At 52.1% G+C, this 26,382-nt stretch overlaps 1 protein-coding gene across 5 annotated transcripts in view; it reads left to right on the forward strand.

The window, feature by feature from the left end:
- The window catches only part of arrb1 (arrestin, beta 1), a 148,012-nt gene that overhangs the window by 84,048 nt on the left and 37,582 nt on the right, over positions 1–26,382 (forward strand). For 3 of the 5 annotated variants that reach the window (XM_038818753.1, XM_038818752.1, XM_038818754.1), the window contains exons 2-3: positions 13,953–13,983; positions 24,059–24,119. In XM_038818753.1, the coding sequence (XP_038674681.1) occupies positions 13,953–13,983; positions 24,059–24,119 (92 nt within the window). Of the gene's footprint in view, positions 1–13,952; positions 13,984–18,806; positions 18,861–19,067; positions 19,233–24,058; positions 24,120–26,382 lie in introns of those variants that run through there. The other 2 variants (XM_038818756.1, XM_038818757.1) reach the window with 2 other exon arrangements.

Consider the following 26,382-nt stretch of genomic DNA (forward strand, 5'->3'; position numbering starts at 1 on the left):
GCAGTTCACCTGGTTAAGGTGGTGAGTGCCAGGGCTTTGGGCGCAGTGACGGTGAGACACTGACCGATGTATGTCCAGGGTGGGCGTACGTGAATGGGAGGGGATTCTGGGAGTGAGGGTCTCCTTGTGTTTCTCGTGCTAACGGAGGAACAGGGAGGGGGCTGCAGGAGTTGATGTGCTGCCACATGAGAAGTGCGAGAAGCAGCCAATAAACCAACTACTTTTAAAAATAAAAACAGAAAAAGCCAGATGAACTCAGCAGGCCTGACAGCACCTGTGCAGAGGGAAATAGAGCCCGGGTCCATGTGACACTTCTACACCCCTGTGAGTGAAGGAATGTTCTGCAGTAATATTCTGGGTTTTTTCCGACACTTTTCCAGCACCCACAGTATTTTGTTCTTATTTGAGTGATTTTACATTTTGTCAGGGTTCATTGTGAACTGCAGAGGTCCAATTTGAAAGTGTAGACATGAACGTATACATAGAGACAGGAGTAGACCATTCGGCCCATCAAACCTGCTCCACCATTTTATACTATCAGGGCTGGTGTTGGGCAGCAAACTCCATTTTCACACCGACTCCCCGGGCGCAATTCTCCCATATGGGGAGAAATCGTAAGGCTGGCGTCAAACCCGGGCGGGTTTGACGCCAGCGCGCCCCTTCCCGACCGGGAACCGATTCTGGTCCCCGGTCGGGGCTAGCAGCCCGACGCCGTAAGCTCCGGCATCACGGGCTTAATGAATTTCGTTAAGCCCGCTTGCCGGAGTTAGCGCCGGCTGACGCGTCATATGACGTCAGCCGCGCATTTGCGCGAAACCCGCGCATGCGCGGGCCGGGATGCCCCTCAGCCGCCCCGCGAAGTGATACAGCGGGGCGGCGGAGGGACAAAGAGTGCGTGGGCACCGATCGCGGGCCCATGGCACCCTTGGCACGGCCGTGGTACTGCCGTGCCAATCGGTGCCATGGTTTTAAAAAGCGAGAGTTTACGGCCGTTTTTACGAACCGCCAGACCAGGTGTGTTTGCCGTTCGTAAAAACAGCCGTAAAGGGCTGGGAACTCGGCCCACCGATCAGCTCAGAATCGCTGCCGGGCGTGGGGGGGGGGGGAGAATAGCGGGAGGCCGTCGGAACAGCGTGGCCGTAAAATTTTACGAGCCACGCTATTCTCCGCACCGTCGGGAGTGCGGAGAATCTCGGCCCCCATGTCCCTTAATTCCCGAGCAGAATAAACACCTCTCTATTCCAGCCTGAAATATATTCAAGGATGGAGCATCTGGGGGAGAGAATTCCAAAGGTGTTGTACCTGTCCTGGGAGTGTTTGATGGGGACAGTGTAGAGGGAGCTTTACTCTGTATCTAACCCCGTGCTGTACCTGTCCTGGGAGTGTTTGATGGGGACAGTGTAGAGGGAGCTTTACTCTGTATCTAACCCCGTCCTGTACCTGTCCTGGGAGTGTTTGATGGGGACAGTGTAGAGGGAGCTTTACTCTGTATCTAACCCCGTGCTGTACCTGTCCTGGGAGTGTTTGATGGGGACAGTGTAGAGGGAGCTTTACTCTGTATCTAACCCCGTGCTGTACCTGTCCTGGGAGTGTTTGATGGGGACAGTGTAGAGGGAGCTTTACTCTGTATCTAACCCCGTGCTGTCCCTGTCCTGGGAGCGTTTGATGCTTTAATATTCTCAGTATTTTGTCTTGCACGTTGGGAGTGGTAGGGGTGGAGGCTGCGGGGGTGGGAGCGGTAGGGGTCGTGGTTGAGTGGGGTGGGAGCGGTAGGGGTCGTGGTTGAGTGGGGTGGGAGCGGTAGGGGTCGTGGTTGAGTGGGGTGGGAGCGGTAGGGGTCGTGGTTGAGTGGTGGGGGAGCGGTAGGGGTGGAGGCTGCGGGGTGGGAACGGTAGGGGTGGAGGCTGCGGGGTGGGAGCGGTAGGGGTCGTGGTTGAGTGGGGTGGGAGCGGTAGGGGTTGTGGTTGAGTGGGGTGGGAGCGGTAGGGGTTGTGGTTGAGTGGGGTGGGAGCGGTAGGGGTTGTGGTTGAGTGGGGTGGGAGCGGTAGGGGTTGTGGTTGAGTGGGGTGGGAGCGGTAGGGGTTGTGGTTGAGTGGGGTGGGAGCGGTAGGGGTTGTGGTTGAGTGGGGTGGGAGCGGTAGGGGTAGAGGTTGAGTGGGGTGGGAGCGGTAGGGGTGGAGGCTGCGGGCTGAGAGCGGTAGGGGTTGTGGTTGAGTGGGGTGGGAGCGGTAGGGGTCCTGGTTGAGTGGGGTGGGAGCGGTAGGGGTGGAGGCGGCGGGGTGGGAGCGGTAGGGGTTGTGGTTGAGTGGGGTGGGAGCGGTAAGGGTTGTGGTTGAGTGGGGTGGGAGCGGTAGGGGTAGAGGTTGAGTGGGGTGGGAGCGGTAAGGGTTGTGGTTGAGTGGGGTGGGAGCGGTAGGGGTAGAGGTTGAGTGGGGTGGGAGCGGTAGGGGTGGAGGCGGCGGGGTGGGAGCGGTAGGGGTTGTGGTTGAGTGGGGTGGGAGCGGTAAGGGTTGTGGTTGAGTGGGGTGGGAGCGGTAAGGGTTGTGGTTGAGTGGGGTGGGAGCGGTAGGGGTAGAGGTTGAGTGGGGTGGGAGCGGTAAGGGTTGTGGTTGAGTGGGGTGGGAGCGGTAGGGGTAGAGGTTGAGTGGGGTGGGAGCGGTAGGGGTGGAGGCGGCGGGGTGGGAGCGGTAGGGGTCGTGGTTGAGTGGGGTGGGAGCGGTAGGGGTTGTGGTTGAGTGGGGTGGGAGCGGGTAGGGGTTGTGGTTGAGTGGGGTGGGAGCGGTAGGGGTTGTGGTTGAGTGGGGTGGGAGCGGTAGGGGTAGAGGTTGAGTGGGGTGGGAGCGGTAGGGGTTGTGGTTGAGTGGGGTGGGAGCGGTAGGGGTGGAAGCGGCGGGGTGGGAGCGGTAGGGGTCGTGGTTGAGTGGGGTGGGAGCGGTAGGGGTCCTGGTTGAGTGGGGTGGGAGCGGTAGGGGTGGTGGTTGAGTGGGGTGGGAGCGGTAGGGGTGGTGGTTGAGTGGGGTGGGAGCGGTAGGGGTAGAGGTTGAGTGGGGTGGGAGCGGTAGGGGTGGAGGCGGCGGGGTGGGAGCGGTAGGGGTCGTGGTTGCGAGGGTGAGAGTAATAGTAATCTGCAATGAAGTGAACAGGAAAGAGCAGCTGGGCCTCATTGCGATGCAGCTGTATTTACTGCATTTCACACGGTGGATTGTGATTTGATGACACTCTCGTAACTGTCAATGACGTTGGGGATGTTGCTGCCAACACTGCCATCTCATTGTAGTCCTCCTGATTCAACACCTCTTGATTGCAGTTGTCTGCCAGTTATCAGGAAGCAGTAATGTGCTCTGTGCGTAAGCAAGATCTAATCAAATATGCTAATACAGGCGGTTAATTGTGATGAACCTTTTACTGCCCTTTAATTGACATAGTTTCAGTGGTTCTGTGCCTGAGTCAGAAGACTGGAGTTCAAGGTTCCCTCTGTTGTCACCATCCAGATGTTGACTCTCGTTGCCCCCTCTGCCCTGGGATGGAAGTTTATTGTCCTCCAGGAGGTCCCGTGATGCAGTGGGCAGTGCCCCTGCCTCTAAACTAGAAGTTCCGTGTTCAAGTTCCACTTCAGGACTTGGTGACCAAGGAAGATGTTCTCATAACATGGCCAAAATGGGGGTGGGGACATGTGGTTCCTTCCAATGTACCCCGGTGGCAGCTGGTAAAGGCGGGATAGATCCCTGGAGATTCTCCAGGTTCCAGGAGATTTCTGGTCGGCCGGGTGATAGAAAGTTGGAGCCTCTACCGCCAGTACCCATAGCTCCGGAGTGCACGTTGGCACAGCAACCCCTCACCACCACGTGCGGCTCAAGGAAGGCAGGAGTGATCAACTGTCAAAAAAGGAGGGTGGCGCAAGACAAGGGGAGGGTGGTATGGAGGCCGGAATGGAAACAATAGCTAACTGAGGCTGGAGGACCATCAACTTGATGAAAGACACTCTTTGGTCTGCCCGGAACTCGTTGGTTGACCGTGAGTTGAGTGCTGCAGACTGGCACATGCCAAACCCCAGGAATATGTACTGAGGGACTCGCTAGAGCTTGGGACAGCTGCCACAGAGGTACAACAGGGGAAGGTCGCAACCATTGGGCACCAAGGGTTAGTAACTGAGTAGAACCCCCCAGGCTGTATACCTGACATGGAATGAATATTCCGAATATCAAGAATATCGCAGTTGTGTTGCGGCGCCTTAGGATGCGATACGAAGAGAACTTGAATTTTATTGCACTTTCCGTAAGCTTCAATTTGAAATGTTTTATCATTTACTTTTACAAATTTTATGAGTGATGTCTATTTTTTTGAGTGGGGGGGAGGAGTGGGGGAGGGAGAAGGAACAACAGATGGGTCCAGAGCAGGAGATGAAATAACAGCAGATTCTTCACAGCATCTGGCCCTGTGAAAAGCTTTAGTTATTCAGTTGGGAAATTGTTGGACACAGTGGTGAGTCTTCCAGGTTGGAAAATGTGTAATTGGAAGCTGATGCTCAAGCTTCCCCTCAGCTTCATTACAACATGGCAGGGTGTCGAATGAGAGAAGAGATCGGCCTGATTGAACAAGTGCTGAATTAAGCTGAGAGGTGACAGGAAGCTCGGGGCCAGTTACTGGTGGACTGAGCTCAGGGGTCCCAAACTGCTTCCAGTTTGCCCCTTTGCCCCGTGTAAATACGATCACAGGCAGCAGCGAACATGGGACACAAAGTGGAAAGAAGTGTCAGTAAATGGCTGTTTCACCTCGGGAGGGGGGGGGGGGGGGGAAGGGGGGGGGGGGCAGTGAGGAGGGAGGAGGTTAAAGGTCAGTTGTTCCATATCCTGTGAATGCCTGGATAGGCACAGTGAGGAACGGATGGGGTTTCGGGTGTGATTGAGGAGTGGACCGGGATATCCCGGAGGGAACGCTCCCGGTGGAATCCTGATCAAGGAGTGGAAGGACATGGTTGGGGCTGTTTAGCTCACTGGGCTAATCGCTGGCTTTGAAGGCAGACCATGGCAGGCCAGCATCACGGTTCGATTCCCGTACCAGCCTCCCCGAACAGGCGCCGGAATGTTGCGACTCGGGACTTTTCACAGTAACTTCATTTGAAGCCTACTCGTGACAATAAGCGATTTTCATTTCATTTCTAATCATTTGTAGTGCCTAGCTGTGTGCACATTGGCTGCTGCATTGCCTACTTTACAACAATGACTGAAAGTACTGCATTAGGTATAAAGCGTTCATGGGAGTCCTGACGTTGTGTGAGGTGCTATATCAATACAAGTCGCTCTTTCTTTGCTGGGAGCTCCAGGTGACACATTTGCAAGGCTACAGAAATCAGTTGCTGTGGCTCAGACAAAGAGGCTTCAATGATGGTAGCCTGAAGGACGGTGTCTAAATCATTCATCTCAAAGATAAGTGAGTGCGTTCTTCAAACATCCCATAAATCTAAGCGAATATACGAAGCAGCATTTTCAACAGGATATTGCCTGGCTGACTATCACTAACTCATGACCATCTTGCACATTCAACAAATCTTTTCCATTTACCAGTGCATTGTAATGAAGTAATTATTGTGCATTTACCTGCAGAGCTTCCTTGACAATCCTTACTGAGAGCCATAACGTAAGAATCACTATCAGTCCTAGTTTCCCACAGTCCACTCTCCCCTATCACAGACCCTACCCACCCATTCACTCCCCTCCCACACCCCCATGTACACTCTCCCCTATCACTGACTCTACCCACCCATTCACTCCCCTCCCACACCCCCATGTACACTCTCCCCTATCACTGACTCTACCACCCATTCACTCCCCTCCCACACCCCCATGTACACTCTCCCCTATCACTGACTCTCCCCACCCATTCACTCCCCTCCCACAGCCCCATGTACACTCTCCCCTATCACAGACTCTACCCACCCATTCACTCCCCTCCCACATCCCCAAGTACACCCTCCCCTATCACTGACTACCCACCCATTCACTCCCCTCCCACACCCCCACATACACTCTCCCCTATCACTGACTCTACCCACCCATTCACTCCCCTCCCACATCCCCATGTACACTCTCCCCTATCACTGACTCTACCCAGCCATTTAATCCCCTCCCACATCCCCATGTACACTCTCCCCTATCACTGACTCTACCCACCCATTCACTCCCCTCCCACACCCCCATGTACACTCTCCCCTATCACTGACTCTATCCACCCATTCACTCCCCTCCCACACCCCCATGTACACTCCCCCCGTCACTGACTCTACCCACCCCCTCCCACACCCCCATGTGCACTCTCCCCTATCACTGACTCTACCCACCCATTTACTTTCCTCCCACATCCCCATGTACACTCTCCCCTATCACTGACTCTACCCCCCATTCACTCCCCTCCCACATCCCCATGTACACTCTCCCCTATCACTGACTCTACCCACCCATTCACTCCCCTCCCACATCCCCATGTACACTCTCCCCCATCACTGATCCACCCATCGTGTCCTTGCTGTCCCTCTGAAGGCCAATCCAGTCAGTCCCATTCCCCGCTCTATCCCGTAACTCTGCAGTTTCCCTCTTATTTCCCTCAAGAACCCATCCAATTTCCTTTTGAAATAATTCATCGTCTCCACTCCACCCAGTTCCAGCTCATTACCTCTTGCTGTGTAAAAACTTTCTTCCTCACTCTCCTCCTTTCAAACGCGCAATAAAGATGGCTAAAAGGGGTCATGAAATATCTTTGGCTAACAGGGTTAAGGAAAATCCCAAACCCTTTTATTCGTATATAAGGAGCAAGAGGGTAACTAGAGAAAGGATTGGTCCACTCAAAGACAAAAGAGGGAATTTATGCGTGGAGTCAGAGGAAATGAGTGATCTTCTTAATGAGTACTTTGCATCGGTATTCACCAAGGAGAGGGACATGACGGATGTTGAGGTTAGGGATGGATGTTTAAATACTCTAGGTCATGTCGGCATAAGGAAGGGGGAGGTTTTGGGTATTCTAAAAGGCATTAAAAAGTGGACAAGTCCCCAGGACCGGATGGGATCTATCCCAGGTTACTGAGGGAAGCGAGAGACGAAATAGCTGGGGCCTTAACACATATCTTTGCAGCATCCTTGAGCACGGGTGAGGTCCCGAAGGAGAATTGCTAATGTTGTCCCTTTGTTTAAGAAGGGTAGCAGGGATCATCCAGGGAATTAGCTTGACGTCAGTGGTAGGCAAACTATTGGAGAAGATACTGAGGGATAGGATCTATTCACATTTGGAAGAAAATAAACTTATCAGTGATAGGCAGCATGGTTTTGTGCAGGGAAGGTCATGTCTTACAAACCTAATAGAATTCTTTGAGGAAGTGACAAAGTTAATTGATGAGGGAAGGGCTGTAGATGTCATATGCATGGACTTCAGTAAGGCGTTTGATAAAGTTTCCCATGGCAGATTGATGGAAAAAGTGAAGTCATATGGGGTTCAGGGTGTACTAGCTAGATGGATAAAGAACTGGCTGGGCAACAGGAGACAGAGAGTAGTGGTGGAAGGGAGTGCCTCAAAATGAAGAAGGGTGACTAGTGGTGTTCCACAGCAATCCGTGCTCGGACCACTGTTGTTTGTGATATACATAAATGATCTGGACGAAGGTATAGGTGGTCTGGTGAGCAAGTTTGCAGATGATACTAAGATTGGTGGAGTTGCAGATAGCGAGGAGGACTGTCAGAGAATACAGCAAAATATAGATAGATTGGAGAGATGGGCAGAGAAATGGCAGATGGAGCTCAATCCAGGCAAATGCGAGGTGATGCATTTTGGAAGATCTAATTCAAGAGCGGACTATATAGTCAATGGAAGAGTCCTGGGGAAAATTGATGTGCAGAGGGATCTGGGAGTTCAGGTCCATTGTACCCTGAAGGTGGCAATGCAGGTTGATAGAGTGGTCAAGAAGGCATACAGCATGCTTGCCTTCATCGGACAGGCTATTGAGTACAAGAGTCAGCAGGTCATGTTACAGTTGTATCGGACTCTGGTTAGGCCACATTTGGAATACTGCGTGCAGTTCTGGTCGCCACATTACCAGAAGGATGTGGATGCTTTAGAGAGGGTGCAGAGGAGGTTCACCAGGATGTTGCCTGGTATGGAGGGTGCTAGCTATGAAGAAAGGTTGAATAGATTAGGATTGTTTTCGTTGGAAAGATGGAGGTTGAGGGGGGACCTGATTGAGGTCTACAAACGTATGAGAGGTATGGACAGGGTGGACAGCAACAAGCTTTTCCCAAGAGTGGGAGTTTCAGTTACAAGGGGTCACGATTTCAAGGTGAGAGGGGGAAAGTTTAAGGGAGATGTGCGTGGAAAGTTTTTACCCAGAGGGTGGTGGGTGCCTGGAACGCTTTGCCAGCGGAGGTGGTAGAGGCGGGCACGATAGCAACATTTATGATGCGTCTATACAGATATATGAACGGGCTGGGAACAGAGGGAAGTAGATCCTTGGAAAATAGGCAACAGGTTTAGATAAAGGATCTGGATAGGTGCAGACGGGGAGGGCCGAAGGGCCTGTTTCTGTGCTGTAATTTTCTTTGTTCTTTGTTCCCTGCATCTCTTGCGCGAAACTTTATATCTGTGACTCCCCCGAGTCCTCATACCATGAGAACAGCTATTTCTCGTCTACCTTATCCAATCCTGTCAGTATCTTGTAATCTCCCTTCAACCTCCTTCATTCCAAGGAGAACAACCCCAGCTTCTCCAACCCAACCTTGTAACTAAAATCCCTTCGTCCCTGGAACCATTCTGGTAAATCTTCTCCGTACCCTCTCGAGGACCCTCACATCCTTCCGAAAGTGTGGCGGCCAGATCAGGACACAATACTCCAGTTGTGTCCTAACCAGAGCTTTATAAATCTTCAACACAACTTCTCTGCTTTTGGCTTCTCTGGGCCAGAGGTCCACTGCCAAGACCGGCAGCTGGAGTTGGGCCATTTCCTGACTCACCAGACTTGCCTTTGTTTCAAGGATCCTGCCAAACCTGTGCACAGCATTGGTCTCCTTATTTAAGAAAGGATAAAATTGCATTCGAAGCAGTTCTGAGAAGGCCCATAAGACCGTAAGACATAGGAGCAGAATTAGGCCACTCGGCCCATCGAGTCTGCTCCGCCATTCAATCATGGCTGATGTTTTCTCATCCCCATTCTCCTACTTTCTCCCCATTTGGGGCAGCAGGGTAGCATGGTGGTCAGCATAAATGCTTCACAGCTCCAGGGTCCCAGGTTCGATTCCCGGCTGGGTCACTGTCTGTGTGGAGTCTGCACGTCCTCCCCGTGTTTGCGTGGGTTTCCTCCGGGTGCTCCGGTTTCCTCCCACAGTCCAAAGATGTGCGGGTTAGGTGGATTGGCCATGATAAATTGCCCGTAGCGTCCTTAAAAGTAAGATTAAGGGGGCTGTTGTTGGGTTACGGGTATAGGGTGGATATGTGGGTTTGAGTAGGGTGATCATTGCTCGGCGCAACATCGAGGGCCGAAGAGCCTGTTCTGTGCTGTACTGTTCTATGTTCTATGTTCTATAACCCCTGACCCCCTTATTAATCACAAACCTATCTATCGCTGTCTTAAAGATAGTAAGAAGTCTTACAGCACCAGCTTAAAGTCCAACATGTTTGTTTCAAACACTAGCTCTCGGAGCACTGCTCCTTCCTCAGGTGAATGAAGAGGTATGTTCCAGAAACATTTATATAGACAAATTCAAAGATGCCAGACAATGCTTAGAATGCGAGCATTTGCAGGTAATTAAATCTTTACAGATCCACAGAGAGGGGCAACTCCAGGTTAAAGAGGTGTTAATTGTCTCAAGCCAGGACAGTTGGCAGGATTTCGCAAGCCCAGGCCAGATGGGGGATGAATGTAATGCAACATGAATCCCAGGTCCCGGTTGAGGCCGCACTCATGTGTGCAGAACTTGGCTCTAAGTTTCTGCTCAGCGATTCTGCGTTGTCGCACGTCCTGTAGGCCGCCTTGGAGAACGCTTACCCGGAGATCAGAGGCTGAATGCCCTTGACTGCTGAAGTGTTCCCCGACTGGAAGGGAACATTCCTGCCTGGTGATTGTCACGCGATGTCCGTTCATTCATTGTCACAGTGTCTGCATGGTCTCGCCAATGTACCACGCTTCGGGACATCCTTCCCTGCAGCGTATGAGGTAGACAACGTTGGCCGAGTCGCACGAGTTTGTGCCGCGTACCTGGTGGGTGGTGTTTCCACGTGTAATGGTGCTATCCATGTCGATGACCTGGCACGTCTTGCAGAGATTGCCATGGCAGGGTTGTGTGGTGTGGTGGTTGCTGTCCTGATGGCTGGGTAGTTTGCTGCAAACAATGGTTTGTTTGAGATTGCGCAGTTGTTTGAAGTTTCAATGTTTGCCATATTCGGGCATCTCCACATCATGTCTTAAAGACACTCAGTGATTTGGTCTCCACAGCCTTCTGCAGCAAAGAGTTCCACAGATTCACCACCCTCTGGCTGAAGACATTCCTCCTCATCTGTTTTAAAGGATCGTCCCTTTAGTCTGAGATTGTGTCTTCTGGCTCTAGTTTTTCCAAAATGTAGGACAGATTGGGCTTGTACCAATGGCAATGAAGAACTCTCTTGATGCTGCTTGAGCAGATGTTTATTTTTCTATCCTACACCAGATGGCCTGTCAATCAAAGCAGCACAGTGCTTTTCTTAACTCTCACTGACAGCTTAACCCTATTTCTTTCAAGTTTAAAGAGCAGGGGATTAAAAAAATCATGACACATAAACAAACTTTATTCGCCATGCAATGGCATTTATGCCTATTCTATTCCACACCATGCGTTACGCGTTAAGGACATGGGTGCAGGCATAATGGGGTCTGTTTGAACTCAGCACAAAGGTCAAATGGCCCTGCTGACTTTGGGTTTCCTTCCTCTTTGATTGCTGCCTTGTCCCATGCCCCCTGCAGGCAAACATTGGAAATGTCAGAAATGGGACTAGAGTTCAATGTCAGGGTCCCTCCCGCGATTTATTTAAAAAAAAATTTAGAGTACCCAATTCATTTTTCCAATTAAGGGGCAATTTAGCATGGCCAATCCACCTACCCTGCACATCTTTGTGCTGTGGGGGCCAAACCCACGCAAACACGGGGAGAATGTGCAAACTCCACACGGACAGTAACCCAGAGCCGGGATCGAACCTGGGACCTCAGCGCCGTGAGACAGCAGTGCTAAACACTGTGCCACTGTGCTGCCCCCCTCCCGCCATTGCTAAAAGTCCACGGAGCCTTCCCAACTCCATGAAAATCTATCCCAATGTCTCTCCATTTGAAGTCTAGGCGGCGTGATTCTCCGACCCCCACGCCGGGTGGGAGAATCGCGGGAGTGCCGGGCGATTCCCACCACGTCGCCCTGGCACCCGCACGCGATTCTCCCACCCCCCCCCCCCAAAATGGTGTGCCGAGATTTACGACAGGCTGCTCGGAGAATCGCCGCTCACCGTTTCTAACGGTCGAGCGGCGATTCTCCGGCCCGGGATGGGCCGAGCGGCCTGCCCAATCCGACCGGTTCACGCCGGCGCCAACCACACCTGGCCGCTGCCGGCGTGAACAGCGCGCGAACGCTGCCTGTGCGGCCTGTGGGGGGGGAGGCAGGATCGAGCACTGGGGGGGTTGCTCAGGAGGGGTCTGGCCCGCGGTCCACTCCGGTTTTCACTCCAGTGTCGGCACTTAGTCTCCCGTTGGGAGAATTACGCCCAAGATCTTGCATGCTTTGGTCGTTACTCTCTCAATCTTCTCCGATCGATGTACGCATTACCCCCGGGTCTCCCTGCTCCTGCACACTCTTTAGAACTGCCATGACTTTATAAATCCTCTCCCTATTTCTCTGCCAAATGACACCACCTCACATGGGGGAGATGGTAATAACGTAGTAATGTCTCGGGCATCATAGTCCAGAGGCCCACGTTCAATTTAGGGTCAAATCCCACCCCGGCAGCTGGTGGAATTTTAATTAAATTAACAAAACCTGAAATTAGAAACTAGTCTGAGCCATGGAGACCATGAAATTATCATCGATTGTCGTAAAAACCCAACTGATTCATGAATGTCCTTTAGGGAAGGAAATCTGCCGTCCTTACCCGGTCTGGCCTACATGTGACTCCAGACCCACAGCAATGTGGTTGACTCTTAACTGCCCCCCTCAAGGGCAATTAGGGATGGGCAATAAATACTGACCCGACAGCGCCACTCACATCCCAGCAAAGAATAAAAGCCGTTTGTGTTAAATTCAATCCTCCGCTTCTATTCTACCAGCCTCTCTGCGGCCTGTTCGATGTGCTCAGATGAAGGTGTTCTCAAATTTCCAAACAGAGGCTTTTCCACCTACAGTACGTCTCTGTTTCCATAAGACCATAAGACATAGGAGCAGAATTAGGCCACTCGGTCCATCGAGTCTGCTCTGTCATTTAGGGCTGTTTAGCACAGGACTAAATCACTGGATTTGAAAGCAGACCAAGGCAGGCCAGCAGCACGGTTCGATTCCCGTACCAGCCTCCCCGGACAGGCGCCGGAATGTGGCGACTGGGGGCTTTTCACAGTAACTTCATTTGAAGCCTACTTGTGGCAATAATTTCATTTAATCAGAGATTTATCATAGAATTTACAGTGCAGAAGGAGGCCATTCGGCTCATCGAGTCTGCACCGGCTCCTGGAAAGAGCACCCTACCCAAGGTCAACACCTCCACCCTATCCCCAGAACCCAGTAACCCCACCCAACACTAAGGGCAATTTTGGACACTAAGGGCAATTTATCATGGCCAATCCACCTAACCTGCCTTTGGGAGGAAACCGGAGCACCTGGAGGAAACCCACGCACTCACGGGGAGGATGTGCAGACTCCGCACAGACAGTGGCCCAAGCCGGTATCGAACCTGGAACCCTGGAGCTGTGAAGCAATTGTGCTATCCACAATGCTACCGTGCTGATATTTTTCTCTTCTCCACTCTCTTGCCTTTTCCCTTACTTTATTGTCACAAGTAAGCTTACATTTACACGGCAATGATGTTACTGTGAAAAGCCCCTAGTCGCCACACTCCGGCGCCTGTTCGGATACACAGAGGGGAGGGTTCAGAATGTCCAATTTACCTAATAGCTTTGACAAAGAGTCAATTTACCTAATAGCTTTGACAGAGAGTCATCGGACTCGAAACGTTAGCTCTTTTCTCTCACTACAGATGCTGCCAGACTTGCTGAGATTTTCCAGCATTTTCCCTTTCGTTTCAGATTCCAGCATCCGCAGTAATTTGCTTTTTATCTGACAGCACGTCTTTCGGGACTTGTGGGAGGAAACCGGAGCACCCGGAGGAAACCCACGCAGACACGGGGAGAACGTGCAGACTCCGCACAGACAGTGACCCCAAGCCGGGAGTCGAACCCGGGACCCTGGAGCTGTGAAGCAGCAGTGCTAACCACTGTGCTACCGCGCTGCCCTGTGCTGTGTGTGTAGCACTGTGAGTAGGGCTGTTGGCTGGGATGGTGTGCGTGGGGAGTGTAATGTGTATGTGCTGCTGCAGCTTATCAGCCTCCCAAGTGTCAATCCCGACCCTGGCAAATCCGGCAGCGTTTCTCGTTGGAATTGTTCGTGTGCCACGTGGCGCCGGTGCTAGCCCCTCCACAGCCGCTGAATCGACCCAGGTGCGGCGCCAGTTTTGTGAAAGTCCACGAATCCTGCCCAGGCATCAACACTTAGTCTCAGGAACGGAGAATTCCACCGAGGGCCATCTCTGTCAATATCCCGTCTTTGTCCCGGTGTCAGATTGTGTTCAATAACGTTCCCACAAAAGGCCTTTGGATACTTTCCTGTGTGAGAGGTGATGCATAAATGCAAGACGTTGGTTGTTGCTCGGTGCACTGACAGTTATTCCTTACATCTCTCTCTCTCTTTTCGCAGAGTCTTTAAGAAATCCAGCCCCAATGGAAAGGTAAGAAATTGTCATTTCACCCGTTCGCCAACAAGCGAACATCTCTCCCGTGTGGGTGGCATCCTGCGAGGGTAGGGGGGGGGGAAACGGGATTGGTTGAGATGGTTCAATGCCAGTGCCCGCTCAAGTGTGATGTGGTTGTGCAGTTCCCAGAATTCCTGTGTTTCTATTCCCCGTTTTCTGAATCGCCAAAGGGTTGAAACGTCAGTCCCCTCACAGTGGTTAGCACTGTGGCTTCACAGCTCCAGGGTCCCAGGTTCGATTCCGGCTTGGGTCACAGTCTGTGCGGAGTCTGCACATCCTCCCTGTGTGTGCGTGGGTTTCCTTCGGGTGCTCCGGTTTCCTCCCACAGTCCAAAGATGTGCAGGTTAGGTGGATTGGCCATGATAAATTGCCCTTAGTGTCCAAAATTGCCCTTAGTGTTGGGTGGGGTTACTGGGTTCTGGGGATAGGGTGGAGGTGTTGACCTTGGGTAGGATGCTCTTTCCAAGAGCCGGTGCAGACTCGATGGGCTGAATGACCTCCTTCTGCACTGTAAATTCTATGTAAAAATCTCATTTTTGTTTCCACTTTCTCCTGCACTAAAAAGTCCTTTTCATAGAACGGTGTCTGGAACTATGTACTCCTCTTAAATGTGGCCTGCTGAGGTTCAACACAGGGAGTATTTTAGTGAAGGCAGTGGGCAGATATTAATTTTCATTTCTAATTCTCACTGATGAAGATTGGCTGAAGAGATTTTGGGGCATGCCATGCCTGAATTATTCATCAATGTGTTTCAACTGACTCAGTTTGAAAATTTATGTATTAACGCTCGACTGAGGTGTATAGTAATGACTGGGAGCTATTTCAAAGAAGCACACACCTCTGAAAAAGCAATTGTATGCCGATTCGGGGGAACTATAGATTTGACCCAGGGAAGTGGGATGGAAATTTTCGGAGATGGGAGGAGAAAAGAATTGGGACACTAAAAGATTTGTTTCCTGGGGGTCGGTTTGCAGGATTGAAGGAGCTGGACGCGAAGTATGGGCTGGAGCAGGGGGAAATATTTAGATACATGCAGGTTCGAGATTTTGCCAGAAAGGAGATAAAGAGCTCCCCGGTGGAGCCGGCCTCCACATTGCTGGAGGAGGGGGGAATGGAGAAGGGGGTAGTGTCAGCGGTTTACGGAGCTATTTTGGAAGAGGATAAGGCACCACTGGAAGGGATCAAAGCAAAGTGGGAGGAAGAGTTGGGAGAGGATATGGAGGAAAGGTTCTGGTGTGAGGTGCTCCGGAGGGTGAACGCCTCCACCTCGTGCGCGAGGTTGGGGCTGATACAGCTGAAGGTGGTATACAGAGCGCACCTCACGAGGGCGAGGATGAGCCGGCTCTTTGAGGGGGTAGAGGATGTGTGTGAGCGTTGCAGGGCCCCCCCCCGCTAATCACATTCATATGTTTCGGTCCTGTCCAAAACAGGAGGATTACTGGAAGGAGGTTTTTAGGGTAATCTCTACAGTGGTGCACGTGAAACTGGACCTGGGCCCCCGGGAGGCCATATTCGGGGTGTCGGACCAGCCAGGATTGGAAACGGGTGCGGAGGCAGATGTTGTAGCCTTCGCCTCATTGATTGCCCGAAGGCAGATCCTGATGGGATGGAGAGCAACCTCTCCACCCTGTGCCCTGGCTTGGCGGGGGGACCTGCTGGAATTCTTGACTCTTGAGAAGGTTAAGTTTGAACTGCGGGAAAGCTCGGAGGGGTTCTACAATTCATGGGCGTTATTCATTATCCAGCACTTTCGAGAATTGGATTACATCGAACATTAGGGGGGTTGGGAGCTGGGAGGGTTGGGGGAGGGGGGGCTGTGTGGGTTAATGGTGACTATGGCTGATTCCTGATTCCTTTTTGTTATTTGTTCATGTTAACATGCGGGCTAATGTTTGGGAGTTTGGTGGGAGGATGGGATTGATATGGGGATTGACATTACATTTGTTACTGATTAATGTTTATTGTTGGTGGGGGTAAATTTGGGAGAAAATGTGAAAAAGGAGGAGAATAAAAATATTTTTAAAATACAAGAAACAATTGTGGGTCAGAACAATGCGCCACCATTTCCAAACCAGGGCTGGGGAGTAATGGCCTCCACATCACCATGTGGCAATGAGCCCTCTTGTCTCATTAGACAGTGGCTTGCGGTGGCCAACTCTGTGTTAAGCATGGCCTGGTGTGACTCCGGAGCCCGACTCTGGCACGACAGCCTCTATGCACATTTTACTGCAGTGGGTTGAGTGGGTACAGGGTTCATAATAATAATCTTTATTATTGTCACAAGTAGGCTTACATTAACACTGCAATGAAGTTGCTGTGAAAAGCCCCTAGTTGCCACATAGTTAGTTGCCCGTTCCAGCCTCCCCGAACAGGCGCCGGAATGTGGCTACTAGGGGCTTTTCACAGTAACTTCATTTGAAGCCTACATGTGACAATAAGCGATTTTCATTTTTCATTTCATTCCAGCACCTGTTCGGGTACACAGAGGGAGAATTCAGAATGTCCAATTCACCTAACAGCACGTCTTTCGGGACTTGTGGGAGGAAACCGGAGCACCCGGATGAAACCCACGCAGACATGGGGAGAACGTGCAGACTCCACACAGACAGTGACCCAAGCTGGGATTCGAACCCGGGACCATGGCGCTGTGAAGCAACAGTGCTAACCACTGTGCTACCATGCCTGGCCCCAGTCCTCTCTGCCCCCCCCCCCCCCCCCCCCTCAGCCAATTGAGCTTTTAGTTTCTGCTCACCTCTCCCAATGCCGTTCCAAACAGTCTGCCCGGCCGAGGTCACAGCCATCAACGACTGTCGCCCAGTGTCCATGTCCGCCATCTTCATAAATGACATGCGTTGGGCTGGGGTGGGCACAGTGAGAAGTCTTACAACACCAGGTTAAAGTCCCACAGGATTGTTTCAAACACGAGCTTTCGGAGCGGAGCTCCTTCCTCGGGTGAATGAAGATAAGAGGCCGGCATTGCCGAGTGAAGATATCTTGGAGTGGGGTGGAGGTGGAGGAGATTGCAGACATCAGGAGGGATGAAGTGGTGGAGGAATTGAGAAGACAATGAGAATTTTAGAAACAAGGTGTTGCGAGACTGGGGGTAGTATAGGTCAGCAGGCAGGAGGGCCAATGGGTGGACAGGTTTTGATGACCGACAGGACATGGGCAGCAGGGATTTGGACGAGCTCGGGTTTACGGAGGTAAAATCTTGGAGGCTGAGCTGGAAAACAAGTTTCTTCATGCACCCCCCCCCCCCCCCTCACATTCTGTGAGAATCTCACACCCGTGGATTGTGTTTCTGTGTTTCATTAACAACATTCTTCAAGTGTGTTCTCACCCTCTTCCCTGGAATGTGAACACAATAATAGCATCATCTGAAACAAAACACTGCTGAGCAATGTGTTAATTGGGAACACGGTGCAAACATTCTGACAATCCAAGTGATTAATCCCAGTTCAAACATAATTATTAACAAGCATTAACAAGTAGGACTTGCATTTATGTAGCATCTTTAACAGCCTCAAGATATTCCAATGCACTTTCCAGCCAAACAAGAATGTGTAGAGGGAGTTTTATCTAACCCCATGCTGTACCGGCCGGGGCTGGTTTAGCACAGTGGGCTGAACAGCTGGCTTGTAATGCAAAACAATGCCAGGGTTCAATTCCTGTACCGGCCTCCCCGAACAGGTGGCGGAATGTGGCAACTAGGGGCTTTCACAGTAACTTCATTAAAGCCTACTTGTGACAATAAGTTATTATTATTACCTGTCCTGGGAGTGTTTGATGGGGACAGTGTAGAGGGAGCTTTACTCTGTATCTAACCCCGTGCTGTACCTGTCCTGGGAGTGTTTGATGGGGACAGTGTAAAGAGAGCTTTCCTCTGTATCTAACCCCGTGCTGTACCTGTCCTGGGAGTGTTTGATGGGGGCAGTGTAGAGGGAGCTTTACTCTGTATCTAACCCCGTGCTGTACCTGTCCTGGGAGTGTTTGATGGGGACAGTGTAGAGGGAGCTTTACTCTGTATCTAACCCCGTGCTGTACCTGTCCTGGGAGTGTTTGATGGGGACAGTGTAAAGGGAGCTTTCCTCTGTATCTAACGCCGTGCTGTACCTGTCCTGGGAGTATGGGGACAGTGTGGAGGGAGCTTTACTCTGTGTCTAACCCCGTGCTGTACCTGTCCTGGGAGTGTTTGATGGGGACAGTGTAGAGGGAGCATTACTCTGTATCTAACCCCGTGCTGTACCTGTCCTGGGAGTGTTTGATGGGGACAGTGTAGAGGGAGCTTTACTCTGTATCTAACGCCGTGCTGTACCTGTCCTGGGAGTGTTTGATGGGGACAGTGTAGAGGGAGCTTTAGTCTGTATCTAACCCCGTGCTGTACCTGTCCTGGGAGTGTTTGATGGGACAATGTAGAGGGAGCTTTACTCTGTATCTAACCCCGTGCTGTACCTGTCCTGGGAGTGTTTGATGGGGACAGTGTAGAGGGAGCTTTACTCTGTACACATCAAAAACTCCCCGGACAGGCACAGCATGGGTTAAATGTACAATCCAGCTTTATTTTCCGTTGTAATATGCTGATTAAAAAAGCAGCTCATGGTTCTCTCTGAGATAGAAATGCTGTATTGAGTGCACAGCGAATTTTTACGGTTAAGAATATCACAAAGTTAAAATAAGAGATGAGAATTTATGGTGAATTTGAGGGACTCAGAGTTGTGTTTACAGAAATCACGAGAAACTACAGCACAATGTGGGAAGCAGGCGAATGGAATGTTGGCCTTTCTCTCAAGGGAGTAGAAATACAAAGGGGAAGGATGTGCTTCAACTGCCTGCCACAGTGGATCCCATCTGGAGTATGTGTTCTGTTCAGAGCACTGCCTGAACGAATCCATCATTTATAATCAGTAATGGAACACTTCCTGTTCAGTCAGTAAGAAAATGGTTTGTTTTACGTGGGAGAAGTTCAATGTATCGTTCTCCTGCCAATGCTTGAGTGGATTTCCCTTTAAGGCTGTCTCAAAATCACGAAATATTTTGGAGAGGAATAGACGTCAGGGATTGAATTTAGTGGAGCCCGGAGCGGGCCGGATGGTGGACAGGCCTGGAGAAGGGTCGGGTAGGCCCCACGTCCTACGCCCGGTGGTGGGGAAACAGTTGTGCATTTGGTGAGCGGCAGGAAAGAGCCAATGCAGCAAAAGCGGCAGCTAGTGGCAGGAGGCAATTAGGTGGGTTAATGAGTCACCTGAAAACATTTATGACCGAGTACTCAGGGATGAAGTGAGACTTGCACCGGTTCCCCTTGCCTCCAGGAAGCCCCCTGTTGGGTTTCCAAGCAGTTCCGAGCACGCAGGCCTTACCTGGCTTTGGGGAGTCTGTGGGGGGGGGGGGGGGGGGGGTGAGGCGGTGCTTTCTGAGAGCATCCAACTCCATTCCTCCAACCCCCCCCTCCCCGCCCCGCTTCACCCCCCCTCCCCGCCCCGCTTCACCCCCCTCCCCGCCCCGCCCCACCCCCCTCCCCGCCCCGCCCCGCCCCACCCCCCCTCCCCGCCCCGCCCCACCCCCCTCCCCGCCCCGCCCCACCTCACCTCCCTCCCCGCCCCGCCCCCCCCCCCCTCCCCGCCCCGCTCCACCCCCCTCTCCGCCCCGCTCCACCCCCCTCCCCGCCCCGCTCCACCCCCCTCCCCGCCCCGCTCCACCCCCCCTCCCCGCCCCGCTCCACCCCCGCTCCCCGCCCCGCTTCACCCCCCCCTCCCCGCCCTGCTTCACCCCCCTCCCCGCCCCGCTTCACCCCCCCTCCCCGCCCCGCTTCACCCCCCTCCCCACCCCGCTTCACCCCCCCTCCCCGCCCCGCTTCACCCCCCTCCCCGCCCCGCTTCACCCCCCCCCCCCGCCCCGCTTCCCCCCCCTCCCCGCCCCGCTTCACCCCCCCTCCCCGCCCCGCTTCACCCCCCCCTCATCGCCGGCAGCCCTCCTCCAGCTTGCCCCACTTCCCTCTCTCCAGGCATCCAGCGACAATGCCCAGTGAAGGTTCTGCTGTGTTCTCAGCAACGGCAAACCGCTCCAGGAATGTGCCAGGCAATGGAGAGCTGGTAGCGTCTAATTGGTCGGCAGCTCCCGGGGGAGTGGGGGTGGGGTGATGGCCACCCGACTGGGGACTTTGTCGGGTGGAGGGCTCGACATTCTCCAGTTAAGTGTTTGCTAACCTTGTTAGTGCACTGGGCCTCCCTCTCTCGTGGAGAGGGGACACACGGGTCCCACCAGGGATCCAACTAGTGGGCAGGACCCCCTTTGTCACAACTAAACTACATCCCATGTTTCTATGCCAATGGCCGTTTGGAAAGCAGAAGAACATAGAGATTTAATGGACTTCAAGCAAGTACAGAGGCAGTAAAATAATAATAATAATAATAATACAGTAATCGCTTATTGTCACAAGTCGGCTTCAATGACGTTACTGTGAAAAGCTCCTAGTCGCTACATTCCGTCACCTGTTCGGGGAGCCGGTACAGGAATTCAACCCTCGCCGCTGGCCTTGGTCTGCTTTACAAGCCAGCTACTTAGCCCACTGAGCTGAACCAGCCCAGGAAGAGGTTACAGAGATAGGGATGGATTTAGGGGCGGGAAGAGGGTACAGCGATAGGGAGGGTTGTAGGGGCTGGAGGAGGTTACAGAGATAGGGCGGACTGTAGAGGCTGGAGGAGGTTACAGAGATAGGGCGGACTGTAGGGGCTGGAGGAGGTTACAGGGATAGGGAGGGTTGTAGGGGCTGGAGGAGGTTACAGAGATAGGGAGGGTTGTAGGGGCTGGAGGAGGTTACAGAGATAGGGAGGGTTGTAGGGGCTGGAGGAGGTTACAGAGATAGGGAGGGTTGTAGGGGCTAGAGGAGGTTACAGAGATAGGGAGGGTTGTAGGGGCTGGAGGAGGTTACAGGGATAGGGAGGGTTGTAGGGTCTGGAGGAGTGTATAGCAATAGGGAGGGTTGTAGGGGCTGGAGGAGGTTACAGGGATAGGGAGGGTTGTAGGGGCTGGAGGAGGTTACAGGGATAGGGAGGGTTGTAGGGTCTGGAGGAGGTTACAGGGATAGGGAGGTTTGTAGGGGCTGGAGGAGGATTACAGGGATAGGGAGGGTTGTAGTGGCTGGAGGAAGTTACAGGGATAGGGAGGGTTGTAGGGGCTGGAGGAGGTTACAGGGATAGGGAGGGTTGTAGGGGCTGGAGGAGGTTACAGGGATAGGGAGGGTTGTAGGGTCTGGAGGAGATTACAGGGATAGGGAAGGTTGCAGGGGCTGGAGGAAGTTACACAGATAGAGAGGGGTCTGTGGTTGGAGAAGGTTTACAGAGATAGGGAGGGTTGAAGGGGCTGGAGGAGGTTACAGAGATAGGGAGGGTAGTAGGGGCTGGAGGAGGTTACAGAGATAGGGAGGGTAGTAGGGGCTGGAGGAGGTTACAGCGATAGGGAGGGTTGTAGGGGCTGGAGAAGGTTACAGGGATAGGGAGGGTTGTAGTGGCTGGAGGAGGTTACAGGGATAGGGAAGGTTGCAGGGGCTGGAGGAAGTTACACAGATAGAGAGGGGTCTGTGGTTGGAGAAGGTTTACAGAGATAGGGAGGGTCAGAGGCTGGAGGAGGTTACAGAGATAGGGAGGGGGTGTAGGGGCTGGAGGAGGTTACAGAGTAAGGGAGGGTTGTAGGGGCTGGAGGAGGTTACAGGGATAGGGTGGGTTGTAGGGGCTGGAGGAGGTTACAGGGATAGGGAGGGTTGTAGTGGCTGGAGGAGGTTACAGGGATAGGGAAGGTTGCAGGGGCTGGAGGAAGTTACACAGATAGAGAGGGGTCTGTGGTTGGAGAAGGTTTACAGAGGTAGGGAGGGTTGTAGTGGCTGGAGAAAGTTACAGTGATAGGGAGGGTTGTAGGGGCTGGAGGAGGTTACAGAGATAGGGAGGGTCAGAGGCTGGAGGAGGTTACAGAGATAGGGAGGGGGTGTAGGGGCTGGAGGAGGTTACAGAGTAAGGGAGGGTTGTAGGGGCTGGAGGAGGTTACAGGGATAGGGTGGGTTGTAGGGGCTGGAGGAGGTTACAGGGATAGGGAGGGTTGTAGTGGCTGGAGGAGGTTACAGGGATAGGGAAGGTTGCAGGGGCTGGAGGAAGTTACACAGATAGAGAGGGGTCTGTGGTTGGAGAAGGTTTACAGAGATAGGGAGGGTCAGAGGCTGGAGGAGGTTACTGGGATAGGGAGGGTTGTAGTGGCTGGAGGAGGTTACATGGATAGGGAGGGTTGTAGGGTCTGGAGGAGGTTACAGGGATAGGGAGGGTTGTAGTGGCTGGAGGAGGTTACAGAGATAGGGAGGGGTCTGGGATTGGAGAAGGTTTACAGAGGTAGGGAGGGTTGTCGTGGCTGGAGGAGGTTACATGGATAGGGAGGGTTGTAGGGTCTGGAGGAGGTTACAGGGATAGGGAGGGTTGTAGTGGCTGGAGGAGGTTACAGAGATAGGGAGGGGTCTGGGATTGGAGAAGGTTTACAGAGGTAGGGAGGGTTGTAGTGGCTGGAGAAAGTTACAGTGATAGGGAGGGTTGTAGGGGCTGGAGGAGGTTACAGGGATAGGGAGGGTTGTAGTGGCTGGAGGAGGTTACAGAGATAGGGAGGGGTCTGGGATTGGAGAAGGTTTACAGAGGTAGGGAGGGTTGTAGTGGCTGGAGAAAGTTACAGTGATAGGGAGTCAGAATTCTAGCTGCTCCGTTTTGTATTCCAATTGTTTATACTTTGTTTTGAAGTGTGACACTGAAATGTGAGGGCAGCGACTGAAACGTGACAAAACTGGGGAAGTAGCAAAGTGGCCTGGCACATTGAAAAGGGAAAGCTGTTAAACAGAGATAGAGCTGAGCAGCAAAATAATACCGCGTGCATTGCACAGAACGATATCTCCTGATGCTTTTATCGTGAGCACAGCTACAGGAGACCAACCAGTTTTACACTAAACGGAGCGGCTATCCTTTTGTTCCTTTTTTATTCATTGCAAGATTCAACAGGCTGGGGCTTTTTCTCTAGAAAAGTGAAAGCTGGGGGTGCGACTGATAGACGTCGTTCAGATTCCCAGACAGCTTTGGACGGTCGATGTGGAGAAGATGTTCCCACTTGTGAGGCCAGGCCAGATCCAGGAAAACCATTGACCGCAAACAGTCACTCATGAATCCAGTCAGGAATTCAAGAGAAGCTTCTTTACCAAAGAGTGGTGGGAATGTGGAACTCGTTACCTCAGAATGGGATAGATATGTTTCAGGGGAAGCTGGATAAACACATGGGGGAGAAATGAATAGAAGGATATCATGAGAAGAACAGGGGCGCGTGGAGACTCCTGTGGAGTATAAGCACCAGCAGGGAACAGATGGGCTGAATGGCCTATTTTACTGGTGTGAATGTTGCAAAATGCTATGTCATTATTGAATCAACTATAATCTTGAAAATTGCTGATAAAGAGACATGCTGTCAAAACTTTTCATCTTGTACTCATCAGGGCAGATTCATCAGAGTGCCAACTCTCAAAGGAAACAACAAATTATACTCCAGGAGAAAGTGGTGCTGATTGGTTGGCAAGTGGACTCTGATTGGTTGAGGCATTGCCATGGAGCAGGCAGCAGGTCCCCCATGCTTTTTCTTAATTCCATTTATTAATTGATGCCTGGGCGTTTGCCTGCAGCGGACAGGTCCCTGCATATTAATATAGGTAGCTTCTAGAAAGCATAGCATTGTGATCCCAACTGATAATCTTCAACTGGTTGTTTGTGTAATTGTTGGCACACTCGGGGTTGTTCAGCAAGGGCTGCCCAATCACCGAATCACACCTGGCGTTCAACGGTAAGTTCTTAGATTGGCAAAGCACGGGCTCGTTGCAGACGGTCAGCGGTGGGAATTCGGTCCATTACGAAGATGTGCTGTTTGATATGATGCAGCAGTCGATGAGATGTATGGATTTGACAGCATGCCTCTCTAATCAGCGACACGCAAGCTCTGTGCGACCAAACAAACGTAATCTCTTGCTTCTCTTACCCTTTCCCAGCTCACCGTCTACCTTGGAAAAAGAGACTTTGTCGACCATGTTGACTTTGTGGAGCCAGTCGGTGAGTGTACTACTGCAGAAAACAATCAAAATCGACCATGGGCTGGCTTCTGGTGCTAGCCTCACCATCCGGTGTCAGGTTTGGTTTGGCCAGTAGCCATAATCACCCTTGAGTCAGAAAACCGTGAGTTCAGGTTGCACCCCAGGATTAAACGCTAAGCCTAACCTAACCTATCGGGTCCCAGTGTTACACTGAGGGAGTGCTGCATTGTCGGCAGTGTCACCCTCTGGATGATACGGCAACCAAGACCCCATCGCGCATGTTTGAGCTCTTGAAAATGCGATCCGTTTGGTCTTATTTCGTTGCAACTTGTTCTTCTTCGAGTATTTATTCAATTACGTTTTGAGGTTACTATTGACTCTACCACCCTATAAGGAGATGCATTCAAAATCCTAATCACTCTTCATGTAAAACTAGTTTTTCCCTATGTCACCTCTAGCTCTTTTATCAATGACGTCAAACCTGTGTAACTCTGTTTAATGATCCTTCAGCCGTTAGAAGCGCTCTAAATCTCTTCTGTACCTTCTCAGAAGCCATCACCCAGGTCCAGGGAGGGTGCTCCTTCGATGGGCTGGTGCAGACCCAATGGGTCGAATGGCCTCATTCTGCACCGCAGGGATCCTTGGAAGTACAGAGGAGCAGATGGATCCTGGGTGCATGCCCAAAGATCCCTGAAAGAAGTATTTTGAAACGCCACAACATACAAGGCCATGGACCCAGCGCTAGAAAATGAGATTAGAATTAGATTAGGGGGGGGGCGACATGGCGGCACAGTGGTTAGCACTGTTGCCTCACAGCGCCAGGGTCCCAGGTTCAATTCCAGCCTTGGGTGACTGTCTGTGTGGAGTCTGCACGTTCTCCCCGTGTCTGCGTGGATTTCCTCCGGGTGCTCAGGTTCCCTCCCGCAGTCCAAAGATGTGCAAGTTAGGCAGATTGGCCGTGCTAAATTGCCCCTTAGTGTCCAACGGTTAGGTGGGGTGACTGGGTTTCAGGGATAGGGTGGAGGCGTGGTCTTAAGTAGGGTGCTCTTTCCAAGGGCCGGTGCAGACTCGATGGACCAAATGGCTGCCTTGTGCACTGTAAATTCTATAATTTCTATGAATAGATAGGTGAACAGTGCAGACACGATGGGCTAATGGGCCTCTGTTCTGTAAATCTCTATGACTCTATGAGAATTGTTAAAAGTATATTCATGAATATTCAAACATTTCAAATTGAAAATTATGGAGAGTGCAGTAAAATACAACCATACAAGCAGAAACTGAAGCGGGAGAATCCAGCTAAGAAGGTTGTGCAGTGCTGGTCCGAGGAAACAGAAGAGCTCCTACGAGACTGGGTAGAGACAGTGGACTGGCCCATATTTAAGAACCCAGGGACCAATCTAAATGAGTATGCCACCACCGTCAGAGACTTCACCAGCAAATGTGTGGACCACTGCATGCCAAAGAAAGCAGTACGTACGTTTCCCAACCGGAAACCATGGTTCAGTCAGGAGATTGACACCCTACTGAAGGACAGGTCTGAGGCGTTCAAGTCAGACGACGCTGACCTATACAAGAAATCCAGGTACGACCTGCACAAAACCATCCGAGATGCCACGAGAGAATATCAGACCAAGCTAGAGTCACAGACTAGTGTTACAGACCCCCGGTGGTTGTGGCAAGGCCTAAACAACATAACGGGCTACAAAGCGAAGCCGAGCAGTATCTCCCGCACCCCTCCCCGATTAACTTAATTCATTCTATGTTTGGTTTGAGCAGGAAACCAACGATCCGCAGTTGAGTGCCCCAGCAGCCCCGGGCACACCCATTTCCACCATCACAGCTTCCGAAGTCAGACCGGCCTTCCTGAGAATAAACCCTCGGAAGGCGACGGATCCGGACAGGGTCCCTGGTCGTGCACTCAGAGTCTGCGCGGACCAGCTGGCAGAGGTGTTCGCAGACACCTTTAACCTATTCCTACTCTGCTCCAAAGTCCCCACCTGCTTCAAGAAGACCACCATCATACCGGTGCCAAAGGAAAACCAGGCAACGTGCCTCAATGACTACCATCCTGTAGCCCTGACAGCAATCGTAATGAAGTGCTTTGAGAGGTTGATCATGAAGCGCATGACCTCCATACTCCCAGAATGCCTAGTTCCACTGCAATTCACATCCCGCCGCAACCGGTCCACAGCAGACGCCATCTCCCTGGCCCGACACTCATCCTTGGGGCATCTCGACAACAAGGACTCCTACATCAGAATCCTATTTATTGACTACAG

This window comes from Scyliorhinus canicula, chromosome 14 (genome assembly GCF_902713615.1).
Source record: "Scyliorhinus canicula chromosome 14, sScyCan1.1, whole genome shotgun sequence".
Taxonomy (NCBI): domain Eukaryota; kingdom Metazoa; phylum Chordata; class Chondrichthyes; order Carcharhiniformes; family Scyliorhinidae; genus Scyliorhinus; species Scyliorhinus canicula.